This window comes from Ammospiza nelsoni, chromosome 15, assembly GCF_027579445.1.
Source record: "Ammospiza nelsoni isolate bAmmNel1 chromosome 15, bAmmNel1.pri, whole genome shotgun sequence".
Taxonomy (NCBI): domain Eukaryota; kingdom Metazoa; phylum Chordata; class Aves; order Passeriformes; family Passerellidae; genus Ammospiza; species Ammospiza nelsoni.
Genome location: NC_080647.1, coordinates 3,672,721 through 3,689,275, shown reverse-complemented (window position 1 = coordinate 3,689,275; position 16,555 = coordinate 3,672,721). Strand labels below are relative to the sequence as shown.

The window sequence follows — 16,555 nt, the reverse complement described above, 5'->3', positions numbered from 1 at the left end:
TCACAAAGGAGAGATAAACCTCTGGGAAAATTGGTAGGAAAAGTGATGACAGCTGGGAGGGAAAGTGAAGGTTGATGGATTATTATGTTGCAAACCCCAGCAGTAAGAGCCTCAGTTTGTGAGAAATGACACAGGTCCCTTGGTGCTGCCAAGGCAAAGCAGCTGCTGCTCCAGAATCCCTCTCTGCGCCCTTGCAGAGACCAAATCCCAGCTGGTGGGAGCCGGGCAGTGTGCCTGGGTTCAGTCAAGGTCTGCACCTCAGAAAAGCCATGCAGGAGAAAGGCACCAAACAATTGTCTCAGAAAACCTCCAAACCTGCCCCAGGCTGCTCATTTTCCCAGGAATAATTGAAGATCTCTCCAAGCCCTGAAAGCAGGGATTCAGGGGAGATGCAGGACTACACATTTTAAGAGGCTTTATTGACATACAGCACCTTTCATGAGCCTCAGAACACATTTGTGGATTAAAACCTAAATACTCCTAAGAACCATTACATTTACAGTGCACAGAAATACAGCTGCCTGCAGGATTCCCTCTCCTGCAATTAATTAAAGGTGCCATTTATTACTTTTTAAGAGAAAATGAACAAGAGTCACATTAAAAAAAACTTGCCGGAGAAGACTGACCTTGGGCATAAGTCCTTGTTCTGCCAGGGCTTTCAGATGGCAAATGACACAGAGCTGTAGTGACAAGTGTCAAACCCACACACTGGCCTTTGCTGAAGGTATGCCAGATCCTTTCCATACTCCTTCATATCCAACACTAATCACCGGGGGTTAAAGAGGGGTTGTTGTTAGCACTGAGTGTGCAGAAAATTCCAGTATTTTCTGCAAGAACCTGACCACTCTGATCTTTTTTATATTTGTGGAATAAAAGCCATCATGTGCTTGTTTGATCCATCTGTTTCATGGAATAAATGCAAGTTGCAGCTACAATTCTACTACTTACTGGTAGTTACTAGTAATTTACTAGTGGTTACTAGGTAAGCAGCAGTCACCTTTAATAAGTACTGCCAGGTTTGCACAACCCTGCCCCACCAGCATGAGAAAGATGTTGAGAAACAGAAGAGTTCACAGGAATAAAACTCAAATACAAAGTACAAATATCTTTTATACTTCTTTGCATCCATCCACATTTTTTCCATTCTTTTATATCTTGTTCTTGACCTGTGACAAGTTTCAAGTCGTGAGTTTGAGTTTTATTTTTGCTGCATTAATGGCATCACTTTCAAGCCCTTGTCCATGGTAGACCCTTCTGGATATTTTTTATTTCTTCACTCCAATGTTCTGGTTCCATTTTGAGGGTGACGGCACTGCCACTGTTTGTCAAGCTCTTAGTCAGAATTACTCATACCAGGCTCATGTCTCACATGCTTTTTCCTTGGATCTTGTGGGAATGCTGTGATTTTTATCCAATTTTGGCACAGGGCTCTGTGGGTGGGATGCAATCTGTAGGATAGCTCCCAGTTATTTGAGGAAGCAATTGTGTTTAAATGTGTCAACACCTTCCCTAAAGTGGATCATCTCTCCTGCCTCCTTTATGGGGAGCATGGGAAGCCACTGACTGTCTTAAACTGATTGGAGTCTGTGGCATTGAAAGTTTTCTTTCAAAAGAAAGCAGGAGCTTTCCTGCAGATTTTAAATCGATTATTTGCTTTGGGTTTTGTCCTGTTCCCTTCCCCTCAGCTCTGACTCCTGATTGCTGCTGCTGTGCATTGCAGATGTTTCCTGGCTATCTCTCGCAAAGAGGATGGACTAATGGGAGCTCTTTTTTGCATTATTTTTCAAAAGAGGGTCATAAAAATATTCAACTTGTTCTCTGTGTCTGGCCTGATCTGCAGTGGAAGTGCTGAGCACACAAAGTGTTGCAGACCTGTGGGGCACAGCTTGGGCACAGAGGGAAGAGTTTTTAAATAGGGCTTGGTTTAGTGATCAACAATCTGTGCACATGTGAATCTTCTTGTGCTGTTCCCCCCAGTGCAAACTCTGTAAACAATATTGATACAAGTAATTAACTTGACTTTCTAAATAATGTAATATCATAATAGACGAAAAATATCTTCAAAAATATGAGAAGAAATTATTCACTTTTTGTACTTTTTGATTGTATCATTCAGCCTATGCAGATTTTCCCCTATTTGGCTCAGTTACCTGGTATTGAAGAACTCTGCTCGAAAGCTATCCTTGACTTTAATAAAAAATTCAATTTTTTTATGGTCTGTCTCATATCCAGCAAAGAACTTCTTTATCAGCTCTTGCTACCAACCTTGCAATACTCCTGGCTCCAGACTCCACAAGTGGTATTTTTCTGGGATTATTTTACAAGAAAGGTGGATGATTCCTCCTTTTATTAGTCGCATATAAGTTTGTTGGAAAAGAGAGATATTTTTCTAACAGGCTCTCCATACATGCACTGTACTACCAGGCTCAGGGCAAAAAGAAGAACAAGAAAAAATAATAATTTTCTGTGTCTCTGTTGGGAAGAGAATAAACATCACATAACTGTATGGATATATTCCTCTTGCTTCAATTTTCAAAGAAATTACTGAGTTACTAACTGAAAAATTCAGACATTTTGAAATACATCATAAAACTCCTTTCTCTTAAGTGCTTCGGTGGCAGACAAATTTGGGAGGCAGCTGTAGCTAAAAGTCATTTTTGAAGCCTATTTAAAACATGATTTGAGACAAAATTATCAATTTCATCTTATAGGTAGATTATGACCAAAATGCTTTTGTAATTTACTAAATCAAGTGGTGCATCAGGTATTGACACATGTAATCTTGAAATGATTACCAAAACCCTAGACTCTTAATACATATCATTCAAATCATCTGCAAGTTCAACATGTTTACACAAAGCTTTTCAAATCATTCCCAGTTTCCTGCCATCAAATTTAATGTATTTTCCTGATGGGAGCAAAGACCTTTCTCCAAATCTTGTATGGATTGAATGGAATGGAGGGGTTTTTGTGGATAAAAAGTTATTTTTCCTCCAAGTCCTGTCAAGCCTCTGCTGGGATGAGCAGCTGGCAGTGATGCTTTGCTGCAGGACAGATTTCTGGAGATGGATTTGTTCCTCACAGCTGACAGCCACATGAATTGTGCTTGGCTGCACCACAGCCATGAGATAAAGACATCAAAGAGTTCCTGGCACGTCACACAGGCAGAGAACAGCTCAGGAGGGACCTCTGGAGCTCATCCAGGCTGATCTCCCACTCAGAGCAAGCCCAGTTGGAGCCGTGACACTTGGCATCACAGAATCCCACACTGCTTTGGGATGGAGGGACCTTAAAGTCCACCCAGGGCCACCTCTGCTATGGCAGGGACACCTTCCTCTGCCCCAGGGGGCTCCAAGCCCTGTCCAGCCTGGCCTTGGGCCCTGCCATGGGTCCAGGGGCAGCCACAGCTTCTCTGGGCACCTGTGCCAGGGCCTGCCCACCCTCAGTGGGTCCCACTTTCCCTGAGGAAGGAGATGCCACAGCCTCTCTTGGCAGCCTCCTCCCACCTCCCTGCTCACCCTCACAGGGAGAAAGTTTTCTCACCTCTCCTCAGCTTTTGCCATGGCCCAACTGGGCCTGCTGTGCCCATTGCCATCCATGGCTCCTCTGGCACAGCCTGGTTGTGTCTCTGCTCTCCCACCTCACATGTAGAAAGTTTTCTCACCTCTCCTCAGCTTTTGCCATGGCCCAACTGGGCCTGCTGTGCCCATTGCCATCCATGGCTCCCCTGGCACAGCCTGGTTGTGTCTCTGCTCTCCCACCTCACATGTAGAAAGTTTTCTCACCTCTCCTCAGCTTTTGCCATGGCCCAACTGGGCCTGCTGTGCCCATTGCCATCCATGGCTCCTCTGGCACAGCCTGGTTCTGTCTCTGCTCTCCCACCAGGCACCTGCAGGCAGCACGAAAATGCCCCTGAGCCTTTTCTTCATAAAGTTGAACAAATCCTGCTGCAGCTGCCTCCCCTCATCCATCACACGCCCCACCTGCCTGAGCCTCTTGGTGGCCTGGCTGGCCTTGCTGTGGTCCTAGAAAATCCTGTTCTTTGGAGATCTCCAGCCATGAGGGGAAAGAATAATGCTGTTATGTGGTTATTCATCTAAATGAGACCAAAGGCCTTAAATTAGGGCTAGGAACAACAGAAAAATCTTATATGTTGTCTCTTTTCTCATTTAGAAGGTTGAACCCAATCAGAGATACACTTAAAAGCATGTGAGAAATTAAGAAAGAAATCACCCAGAAGTAAACACTCATTTAATTCAGCTTAAAAAGAACTAATTTTCTCACTAGGGGATAAATGAAAATGGTGAAAAGCAGGTACTTGGCATAAAGCTGTTTCAGGGTTATACATATACATGCCACACTTCCAATAATTTCAGGCCTGAAATTTTGGGTTATCAAATCACTTATGTTGACCTGGTACAGCACACTGAAATTTTAGCCAGAACACTAACAAGGTCTGTAAAAACATAATCTCCTTATGCCCCACGTGAAACATATCCTGTGCTGACTCAAGCTGACTCTCTGAGCAAGATGGTCTCTTCAGCAAATGTCCAGGTTGACTATTTTAATTTTAGCTAGATTCACTACATCTGCTAAAACCTGTACTGAGCAGGAACAGGCGTAATTCACAAGCAGAAGTGCTGCTTGTACATTCCCCTGTAAAATGCAAGGAATATGCTTTTGATGATAGAGCAGAGGATGACTTCAGCAAAAGAGATTTAAGGGAAGAAAACCGACAGAAGCTTTGTGACATGGTGGAAAAATATGGATTAAATGTATCAGAGCTGTTGCTAAGAGGAGCTGACAGAGCTGCTGAGATAGCTCAATGACCTGATTAAAGAGTAGCAAGAAAACCTGTTCTCTGTCCACCTCTACAAGATTTCATCATAAATTATTTCATTAACTCGGTGTGTAGAGACTCCTTCCCTAAAATAGATGTCAAATTGCCATGTAGGCAATCCTCAGGAATATACAGAGATACAACTGAGTCTCATTACTTGTGTGAAATTGAAAGGAAAAACATCCTTAGTTGTGCAGGCTGAAACTGAGAAGTCAAGAAACATTAAATTGAATATTATATATGTGTAATGCAAGAAAAAATGGCTGAAACACTTGGGTCTTCAGAAAGTCTTAGATTGCTGTAAAAGGTAATCAATAAAGTGTGAAAACATCTTATACTGACTTCTGGATATACAATAATCTCTCCTGCTCAATGCCCAGCCTTTTCACTGATCCTCTCACTGTCTATAAATCTTTTAATATCCCTGAAATTTGGTAGCAGCTTCTTTATTAGCTCGTATCCTCAACAAGCTTGACTTGAACCCCCTTATTAAATGCACTTTAAGGCCTTTATACACCTTCCTGTTAATGTAACTTATTAGAAGTTGAATAAGTTTTCTAGCTTCTCTCTATTCCTAGAACATCTCAAAGGAAATCTTGTTAATGTACATTTAATTGCAACAGCTCAGCCTCAGTGTTCTCTATAGCAACAAATATGCATTGGCTACGTCTGTCAAACCTTCCCTCAGCTCCTTCCTTTCTGCCTTTTATGGCCAAGCCTTTCACACAGGTTTTCTTTTGTACAAAGTCTTTCCCTCTATGGATCTAGATAGGAAAAGAGCTTTCAATTATTTGGATGAGTTCTTCACTCATTCTGTAATTTCTCTCACGTGCATCCAGCCCATGGTGCTGCACATCCTTTGCTTGAATACCATGAATGGGACAGGAGCAGGAGAGTCCAGTATAAAAACTGCAAATTCCTTAGTCCTACCCTCTCATTTTGTTTTTTATTCTTTAGGTTTTTTTAAACTCTACTTCACATTTCCTCGCTTGTACTATATGAAGTCCAAAAGAATAAAGAGCGGATCTTATTTGAATGTTCCATGTCCAATCATAGAATTTTGGCAAAAAAAAAGAAGAAAAGCTCACCGAAAAAACAGAGAAAAATGAAATTAATGTCAGGAGGTCTGAGAGGAGAGGTGTGTTAGAGAGGGGTCCTCTCTGAATCATGTTCTACTGACTTTGTGTTACAGCTTTTGCTATTTCTGCACCCTGCTTGCAGTTGGATAGACCATCAGTAGCCAACCTGGGGGAACATAACATTAAAAAAAATCCAGTCCATTAATTTCTTTTTAATTTGCAGATGAAAACATTCTGTGTGCACTATTTCAAACCACACAGGGGACAGTTCTCACAGCCCTGCCTGGTAACCAAGGGATGGGAATGAAAACCTCTCCCGTTAAATTTGCTGAAAACGCGTTACAGCGCACGCTACCGAAAGAAAGAAAAGAAAGGTGTTTTCAAAAAAAACCCCTCGAGTGTTTCACTGTCCGTGAGAAATCAAGAGCAGGATGGGAAAGGCTGTTTGCACAGGCACTCAGCCAGGAAACTGTGCTTGCCACAGATCCAGTCATTCAGGGAGCATATCTCCGATTTTCCTGAGCTCCCTCCCTCTCCTCTCCTCTCCTAGCCCTGCAATTCTATGGAGAAACCCATCGGTAGGTGAGAAAACACAGCCAGTCCTGCAGCATGCATCCAAAGGCTGCCTCTCCTTTAGGTAAGTGCTACCACACCGAGGCCATTTGTAGGAATTTTACACAGCCAGACAAACAAACGCATTCCCTTAAGGAGCCGCGGGAGAGTTCCCAGAGAATCGCCACCAAAAACCCGCCTGGAAGCATCCTCTGTAAATCCGCCGTGAAAAGCAGCATTGCTAATTAGCAGGCTGGATGGAGAACGCCCTGAGATAGACAGAAAGTGTTGTCACTTTATTTGTGCGTGCTCCCCTGCATCTTAAGGCGCAGCCCGGGCTCCCTGAGGATCATGTGAGGCTGGGTTATATATGGGGAGCCGCGCTGTGGAGCTGCGAGTGTGTAAGCCTGGCAGCTGGGGAGTGTTATGGTCGCTGCTTTCCTGTGCTAAGCTGATTTACTTGTTTAAGGTCTGACCTCATCATCCTGTCAGTATGGATTCCCACCTATGCAGCTAACAGCAGCTCAGCATCGCTCGCGGTGCATTCATCACGAGAGAGGCACGGAGCTGCCCGTGTTTGTTCTGCTGCTGCCTTTCCTTAAGAAGAGGAGTTGAAACAGAAGAGATAACAAAGAATCCATTTCCTTCCTGAAAGAATAGGCTTTTGTATTTTTTTTTTTTTTCTTCTTTCTGGAAAAAAAAAACCATGTCAGTGTCCGGGAAGAAGGAGTTTGACGTGAAGCAGATCTTGAGGCTCCGCTGGAGGTGGTTCAGCCATCCCTCGCAGGGCTCCGCCGGCTCTGGGGGCTGCCACCAGCAGGAAGGCTTCGAGCACAGGGGCACCCCGGTGCAGAGCCGGCTGAAGAGCCACTCTCGGGACAGGAATGGGCTGAAGAAGAACAGCAGCCCCGTGCACCACAACATCCTGGCCCCCGTGCCCGGCCCCACGCCGGGGCACCACCGCTCCATCCACAGCTGGCACCAGCACAGCCTCATCGAGCAGCTGCGCTCCAGCGAGGACAGCAGCAAGAACGGCGGCTCCCAGGAAAACTCCGGCAAAGAGGAGTCAAGTAAAACCACGCAGGAGCTGCAGATGATAACAGAACAAAATGCAGATGAATCTGCAGAGAGGTAGGAGTTTTGAAGTGTGCGCTTGGAAAGGCAGACTTGCTTCCGAGTTATTCCCTAAAAGTGTCTTTGTTTTCAGCCAGAGTTCCTTAGTGCATTCATCTCACTCTGTGTCTGTGCACACCCACACTCAGAGAGAAGGAGCACTTCTGCCTCAGAAAAATGAACAGAAACATTGTCATGAAATTGTGATCTTTGCTTAAGGTACATCCTTCCATAACTCTTCCATATGCATACAACCTGCTAGTTTGTCAAATTTGCTCTATCAACATTCCCAGCATATCAATTTATTCTCTTGATTTGTTATGTGTGAGTGCAATGAAAAAAGGAGCCTTCTGACATCCTGTCCTCATTCTGACTTTTTCAATGGGCGCAACTTTGACAAATGGGAGCTGCTGGAGGTGCATGGGCTCTGTGGTTGCCATTGATCTCTCAGATTTCTCACTGATTTTCTTTTACTGTCTTCCTGGCAAGTAAAATTAACCTTGAACCTAGTGGCAAGGAAGCATCACTCTTTGCTTTTTTCGATGTTTGTTTGAAATCCCAGTACTTTCACAGCTTATTTAGTAGGCTAAGACAAATCTTTTCTGCAAGGTCAGGAGAAAAAACATCACAGCTATGAGAGCTTAGAGGTGTAAGCATAAAGGAAGAGCTATTTTTAAGTTGTGAATAACAAAGAATACAATGTCAATACCACTTATTTAAGTTTTTTTTATGTTTTCTTTTTCAAAACTCATGTCAGTATTTTTAGCTTATCTAGCAACATTTTTTTAACAATCATATCATAAATGTTTGACTTCAGTCCTTTCCCCACCTTGGAGTCAAGTCAAACATTTATGATATGATTGTTTGCACTGTTTGATGAGATTGCTATCAGTCTTTGGACATAATTTAAATGTATTACATTGCATTTAGATACAAATTTATCTCACTTGAAGTTACAGTTCTCTCAGTAAAAACCAAGCTGACATCTTGCATATTTTTAGCAGTTATTATTTCTCAAGTTGTGCATCTGCTGTGGGGAACATCTGCAGATGGAACAGCAAAAACTGCATTCCAAAATGTCACTTGGAAACCAGTCCCAGTAGTCAATCGGTACCAGATAAAATCATGATGGAATAAAAGCCCTGAGGAAGGACTGTGGGAGTTCTGAGTGTTTCCAGGGGTGCTGGTTTGGAATGGGGAAACAGCAAACCCTTAGTACAACATTTCAAATGATAGCACAAATTTCCTGAAATTTAAAAAGAGGTGATTTTAGACACACCTTAGAAGGAAAATTGATTTGATTTGAAGAAAATAAGGAACACTTATTCATCCAAATAAGATTCTACACCATGTGAAGAAGGAGGTAAAAAATCCCCTAATCAGTTCAGTTTGGAGGTAATAAACCACTGCCTTCTAAAATAAGATGTGACATTTTCTCCAGCTATATATAAAGTTTCTGCTAAGACCTCCTGAAGTTTTGTACCTTCATATCTATTCCAATTTAAGTTCTGCTCTTGAGCTGTTTGAAGTTGCAGCTTTTAGGATAGTTTTGGAACTGCATATATCATACATTGTTATAGTCAAGTGAGTTTCTTTAAGATTTCAGAAAAAGCCATCATTGCATGTTGCAGATTAAAATCTATTTTAACATACATCTTAAAAAGCTGAATTTGTAATCAATTGTTTATAAAGTAATTCATGGCTATGAGTTTATCTATAATTAAAATTTATTTAAAGAAAATAAAACTGGCCATTAAGGACAACATAGCTCAAATTTCTTAAATATGTATCAACAGAAATCGTTAGGTAAATCTCTGTTCCCTTCCCCTAAAGCATCCAGCACAGGCCACACATTAATTAATACATTAATTGGTTGGGTAGAAATGAGATACTGAGAAGAAATAAGGAGAAGCAGCCTTATACCTACAATTAACTAAATCTAGAATGTAGATATCATGAATATCTACATTCTAGATGAATGTATTTTCATCTCTTCAAAACAATGTCTCATCTTTGAAATGGTGCCTTTACATCATTCCAGGTCCCCTTTTCCTTTAGAAGTTCCAGATAGTCCCAATCAATGGTAATTAATGGGCTCTGCTGGTGATGGACACACAAAAATCAGATTTTTGCAGGATCTCCTGAGCCCACACACTGCCAGAGCCACCACAGCAGGAGCTGTGCAGGTATTTCAAATGTCAATTGATCAAATTTCACACCCACACCTGAGAACACCAAAGACAAATTTACCTTTTAGACCACAAAAGCCCTGTACCTTCAAAGCAGTTCTCTCTCCACCAGTGGATTTTCCTCTGCCTGGAAAAGTACCATTTTTAGGTGGATCTAAAGCAGGACTCTGCTGAGTGTCACATGGAAATCCAAAATAGTAAAAAAGGGGAGAGAATCTGGCCAATTCCTCAACCCTTAGCAGAATATGAAAGCAGTTTCTACTAAGAGTTTAATGTTTCCCATGGAAAACTTTGGAAATGCAAAACCAATATTCTGAATTTCTTGAGAAAAATTTGAGCTTTCTTTCTCTCAAACCTCAGGACTGAATGCTGTCAGTGCTGGACAGAGAGGACCCTGGGGTTTGATGAATAAGGGTTGTTACTGAGGAGGAAAGATAAATAATGAAGTACCAACCAACAGGTCCATACATGATCATCAATACACTTATTTCTGCTTTCTTCAACCCATTTTGGTATTCCTGTCCCCAAATTAAATAGTGCAAGAGTTAAGAAACCCCTCTGGTCTATGGCCTTGCTCCTGAATTATATCCTATGATAAGTGATAAAGTAAATGAGGCCCAAGTGATTAAAACTCATTAGTTTTGTCCTAATCATAACCAGTTAATGTGTGGTCAGCCAACACATTTTGGGCCATAAATAAATGGTTTATTGGCACAAGGGTAAGGAAAGTTTCTCAGCATCCTGGGGACTGTCTGGCCCAGTGCTGCTCAACCAGGAGCATCTAAAATGCTGGGCCTTGAGCTGCTCTGAGATCCTTAGGGAAGTTCCATCTGTGGTTTGGATAAAAGATAAACAGCAGACAACCTTAATTTACTGACCTTATCTGATTCTCACCCATCTGCTCCTTGAATGAGGACTGGGACCTCTGCCTGGGTGAAAAAGAGAGAAACCAGCTAAAGTCTGCACAGTCACTGAGTTATTTTATTTGTAGAGTGCCTTTCCCAGTCCAGCATTTTCTGATGTTACTGGGGTGATCAGCGAGCTAAACCTGTGGATTATGGCTGTGCCAAGGAAGGGAAAACACCTCCAGAGATTTCAGGTTTGGCTTAAAGAGGAGCTGCAGTGAGTGAGGTCTGTAGGAGCCCATGGGGAATCACCTGTGGGTGGTTCAGCAGGCAGGGCTGGGGGAGATGAGCACTTGAGCTGTTCTGATCTGACATCTCTGATTGATCCTGCTGGAACCTTGTGAGGTTCAGGCTCCCCTGCCAGGGGGAACAGGAAACATTTCCATTCCTTTCAAGGAAAAGTGGTGTGGCCGTGATGCAGACACAGCAGCACACACTGGGAGGATTTGGTTGTTAGATCCCGACAGTCAACAGAAACTTTGTGTGCTCCCCATGGACACACGTGTGCACCCACACACTGACAAAGCACTGAAACCTCCAAAAAAAGAATAATTTTTATATTTAATTACTTCAATTACTACTCTTAATAATTTTTAGGCTTACAGATATTAACTTCTCCATGAGAGCCCAGTGCCCAGCACATTTATTAACGTTCTGCCACATTACCACATCCCTTCCTGCATGCCTGCCAGGTTTGTGATTCCACAAGTGTGCTATTGCAGACCGTGTGTGCTGCTTAAGTATTTCCTAGTTGCCCAAAGGCACTTGGATTTCAATGGTAAATGGAGCATCCATTCACCATTTTTCTCTTCTGCATCTTTTTCTCTAATTATGTGGCTGAAAAATTGCTGACAAACTCTAGCTTGGGACAAATTCTAGGACAAATGTTGTCTAATTTCCCACATGAGACAAAATATATTTCTAATTAATTCTAATAGTATCTTTTGATGTTGTAATCCAAACAGTCATTACTGATGCACATGGAAACAGATACTTGGGAGGTGCCTCCTCCCAAAGGCAATCCTGTTCTGTGGGGGCTATTTTTGATGTACAGCTATTTTGATAGTTCATCTCATGACTTGAAAATTCATGTTTTTTGGTTCTTGCAGACATATGGAAATAACTATCAGATTATTTTCTTCACTGTCTCTGACAAATATATAAACACACACACATGTACATGACTATTTCAGATGCTGTCCCCTGTCTGAGGGTTTTCCCTTGAGTTCTGCTTTTACCTCCAGTAGCAGATGACAGCCTTGGCTCCCACTCCAGTGTGAAATAAAGAAAAACAGGTGATAATTTTCCTGGTGAAAAGGGAAGATATGAGTTATCCTGTGAAGTCACAGGTCAAACCTGACTGAGAGGGCTTTTATCACTGTGAGGAAGTTCTGGGTACCCAAATAAACAGTGGAACACAGGAATGACTGATTGTGGATCCCAAGGCAGCAGTGAAAGGGAGGACTGAGGTGTGTGTGATAAAGGGGGAACATCCCCACACTGCTTCCCTGTCGTGGTTCCATGAACAATCTCTGATACCCAAGGTAAAGTTTAGAAATAACAATTCCTAATCTCACATCATGGCAGTCCTTATTTTTTAAAACAGAACTCCTCCAATTTTATTTTCACTCAACCTCCATCAGTTCGAAAAAACTTTCAAAAAATTTAAGTTTAACAAGTATTTTAGAAGCTTGATAAAGAATGCTGGACATGTAGTCAGACAGCATTTTAAGTCAGAAAGCTGGACCAACTGGGTTTAGGTGCTTCCTTGCTTGACTACAGTAGAAATTAAGCTCATTAATGCCTTGGTCTTTCCCCATGAGTGCATATATATATTATATATTTATATATATACCTACATGTATACCTACATATATACATATGTACATATATATATATATATGTATATATATACACACACTCATTGTATAATATATATATTGTTTTCCTTATTCTTCTTATTGCCACACTTTCCTTCTTGACACCCTTTGCCTATGTTTGACAATTGCTGCAGGTCTAAAGAGTTGCAGTTTGTGCAGTCTGGTCCCAGAACCCCTCCCCTACAGCTCTGATATTCCACTGCCTGTGTCCAGCAGCTCTGTCTGCACTCAGTGGGCAGAGCTGGATGTGCTCCTGTTGGATCTGGCAGTCCTAGGGGAGAGCTGGATTCCTTCTGTGTCATCCTGACTCAAATCTGTTGGAACGCCCTCAGAAGTTGTTTTTCTCTTATCAACAATGTGGTGCTGCTGCTCGTGCCTGCCTTGTGATTCATGCGGAGCTCCTGCCTCTGTACCAGGGACCTGTTCCCAAACCATCTGTACATTTTTGCAATTATTTGTTCCCAAAAGCAGCACTTTGCACAAATAAATTCCATCTTGTGTTTATCAGATAATGTCTCCAACTGGCTTAGCTGGTATTCAGTTCTGATTTTATAACCCTGATTTAGTGATTTAATATTGAGTTCTGATCCAATTCCCCACCATGCATGCAGCTCTTCTTGGCTTGATCTCCAATTGTAATATATAATATCAAAGATTTCTCTTCATTTTTTCAATAAATTTATGAGAAGATATAGAGGAGCTTCAGTGCTAAGTTCCTTAGGAACCCAGTTCGATTTCCCTTCCTATTTGTCAGTGGTAATGTAATGCCATTTGCCATTGATAATTTAATAGCAAGATTTCAAACCAGTTTCACCCTTGTTCCAAAATGGGTAACTCCAGACAGTCCTGGAGGCTGAACTTTGCACTGTCTGATACAACACACTGAAAAAAAAATACTCTTATGTTCAAGGTATACATGACAACTATTTCTTTTCTGTTCTCCATAATTTCTAGTAAAAGCTGTTAATGAGGCACTTCAGTTTACTTTGACATGTTATTCTTGGCAAATTCTTGTTGAATTATGTTTCTAAGTGCTTAGAAAGAATAATTATATGAATTTTACACTGTGTAACTTGGCAAGAAGTAGCAACAAGGAAAAGAAATTATGTTTGTGTCTTGTGGAGAATTTTTCAGTTTCCATAGCATTTATAACACTTTAATATCAATTCCAGCAATATGTTTTAAAAAGATGATTTTTCTGCAAGCCTGCAATGGACAAACAAAATGCTCCCTTGTTACCTCAAGGACAAGCAAAAACTAATTTTCTTCTAACAATGATCTTTAGCTAAAGGTCAAAATATAAGTTGAAACTGGATTGTTTAAGATGTTTGTGGCTGATTTGAGAGGGGTCAGAAGTCACATTTTATGGAAATTCACACACAACTGGTTGAAATAGGGTATCTGGGGGTAAACAAGAAAATTTGATATCTAATGTTTGCTAAGTGTGGAAAATGGATAAAGTTACAGGAAGCGGTATCTGATGCAGGATTAAAATCTAAGAGGAAAATCACCTTTTTATTTTTTCCCAGCAGTTGATAATTCACAAAGAGGACCAGGCCTTTTGAGGCCAAGAGCAAATGCACTGAATAGTGACCAATGCATTAATTCTGACTAAACCAATGCTGTGACCTCGTACAAGAGCTCTTGGTACAGAAATTAGAATCACAATGTCTCAAAGGCATCCCTGGGATGTATTCCTGCTCTCACCTTTTATTATGACATCTTCTGAAGAACTTGAAAGCAAAAAAATGGGGTATTGAAGTGGGTTGAAACAGCTATTAAAGATTAAAGGAATGAGAAGAATTGTATTTGAATTTAATTTTATATTCATCCTGTGGAAGGACTGGATATTTATTCAAAATTATTGTTTTTTTTCATAGCTAGATAAACAGACTCATAGGAGAATTTAAGCAGAAAAAGAGCTCTGGATGTCATCAAGTCTAACCCTGTCTACCCACCAAGAAGTCTATAATGAGAAATAATCTGACTTATTAGAAAACACACACCATTTTACAGGCCTACATTTAACAAGCCCAGCTTTCAAAGATGAATTATTACTGGCAAGGGAAAAAAATGCCATTTAATAGTAATTTAACAATCTAGGACAATTCCAGTAATTTCAAAACAATTTTTTTATGATTCAATTATCTCCTCATTTTCACTCCACAGAGCTTGCTCTCAGCAAAGACAGCTGTTAAATGACTTTTTAAAGAGTTATTACTGTTCTTAAAATCACTTCTTAATGTCTCCAGAAAAAGTTAAGGAGATGATTAAACACATGTGCCCAATGCAGAGCAGTTTTTACAGACCCTCTGAGATTTTGCAACTGAAAGATCAACAAGAAATGAAATGGTTGGTGAAACATTCTGGGAAAAGGGGGAGAAAGTTTCAGAGTTAGAGCCAGACAGGATCCTAACAGAAAGAAACTCTTTATTTTCACTCTTGGTTTTTGGCTGAATTGTTTGCTTTGGAATATTGCACTGAGGAAAATACTAAAATCCTACACATTTAACAACTAAAGGGATTTATTTCATGTAATCAAGCAGCTAAATTTGCCCAACTAAACTAGACCAGTTTGGTTTAGCTCCTTTCATTCTGCTAGAGCAAAATAATTCCCTAATGTATTTAGAGAATGATTATACCAGGCAATTAAATAAGACTGTGGCTCACTTGTTGTGCACCTGTTGGTGTGCAGGGTAAAAGAATTTAAAAATGAAGCTGAAGAACTGTTGGTATTCACAGATAGAGCTGAAGTAGAGGATATAAACATAAGGAAAATAATCTCTAAAATAAAGTTATAATCAAATTTAACCTCTATGACATCAGATTCCCCCTCAGTGACTCCATCAACACAAGCTGAAATTCCTGCCCTGCTGTGGCAGCAAATCTGCTCCCAGACCAACCCCTTCCCTCCTTTTCCAAGCAAATGCTCAACAGTAAAACCTCAATTCAAAACAAATTAAACCAGTTAGAACAAGACCAGAGGGCCTGGCTCTTCACAAAAATTCTGCCCATCCAAGAATTCTTAGCTTGAAGCATTTTTATTTCATTGTAGTAATTGTTTCCATCCTATGGGACAAGTCAGGATATTTCACTAAAACCTGTCTGCTGCTCCCAGGGAGCAAGAGGAGAACTAAAAGTATTTAAAGGAATATTTAAGTATGTGCTAGAGCATCTAAATGAATGCAGTTGCAAAGTGTTTTGTCAGGACATAGGCACTGTATTCTCATGCCGCTTTACAGGATAAGAAGTTCATCACATTCTCCACTAAAATCCATTTAGGCCAAAGAAACATTTTTAGAGGAAAGGAAAGCAATGGCTGATTCCTGGCCCTTCCTTCAGTTGTGTTGTATGTATTTCAAAAACCTTGGGACGTTAATCTAGATTTCTTACCTGGATATTAACATTTGATTTAATCAAATTCAAGTGTTCTCAGCCTAAATTTTTAGCTTCATGACCAGGATCTGAAAATCACAATATGGGTTATGTCTCAGATTTGTTGCCTGCTTTTATTACCTCAGAGCCACCACCCAGGCTCTTGGTATCACAGTTCCCTCATGTAAAAAAGCATTTTACTGGGGATACAACAGGAACTGAGCAGGATTTTCAAACATCCAGATTTGCTGCACACAGCTTAGCAAAGCAAAGTGGAATTCATGTACACTATGAGAGATCCATTATATTTAGAGTTGCACAGAATATCTTTTCATTATACTGACATCACAGAAATCAAAGCCTGCTGGGACTTCCCATTATAATAATATTAGAGGCCAATATATTTCCAATAAAATGTTTTGAACAGCAAACAAAGGCAAGACATCTGAGAAAGTGGACAGCCACTGCCATCCTCTGCCATGCTTCAGTTTACCTGATAAGTTCCAAGTTAAGAGGAAAGGAGACATTCTGACAAGAAATGAGCATTTCCAAACCCTGTTGATTTTAATAGAATTTGGGAAAATGAAGAACCTTTTTGAATAGGGCAAATATACCTTGATTT

The 16,555-nt window shown here is 40.9% G+C and overlaps 1 protein-coding gene across 1 annotated transcript in view; it reads left to right on the top strand.

The window, feature by feature from the left end:
* The first annotated feature begins 6,926 nt into the window (after positions 1 to 6,926).
* KLHL4 (kelch like family member 4) overlaps positions 6,927 to 16,555 on the top strand; it is a 37,957-nt gene continuing 28,328 nt past the window's right edge. Inside the window, exon 1 of the mRNA XM_059483187.1 lies at positions 6,927 to 7,602. Coding sequence (XP_059339170.1) covers positions 7,178 to 7,602 — 425 coding nt within the window. The 5' untranslated portion in view covers positions 6,927 to 7,177. The remainder of the gene's footprint in view (positions 7,603 to 16,555) is intronic.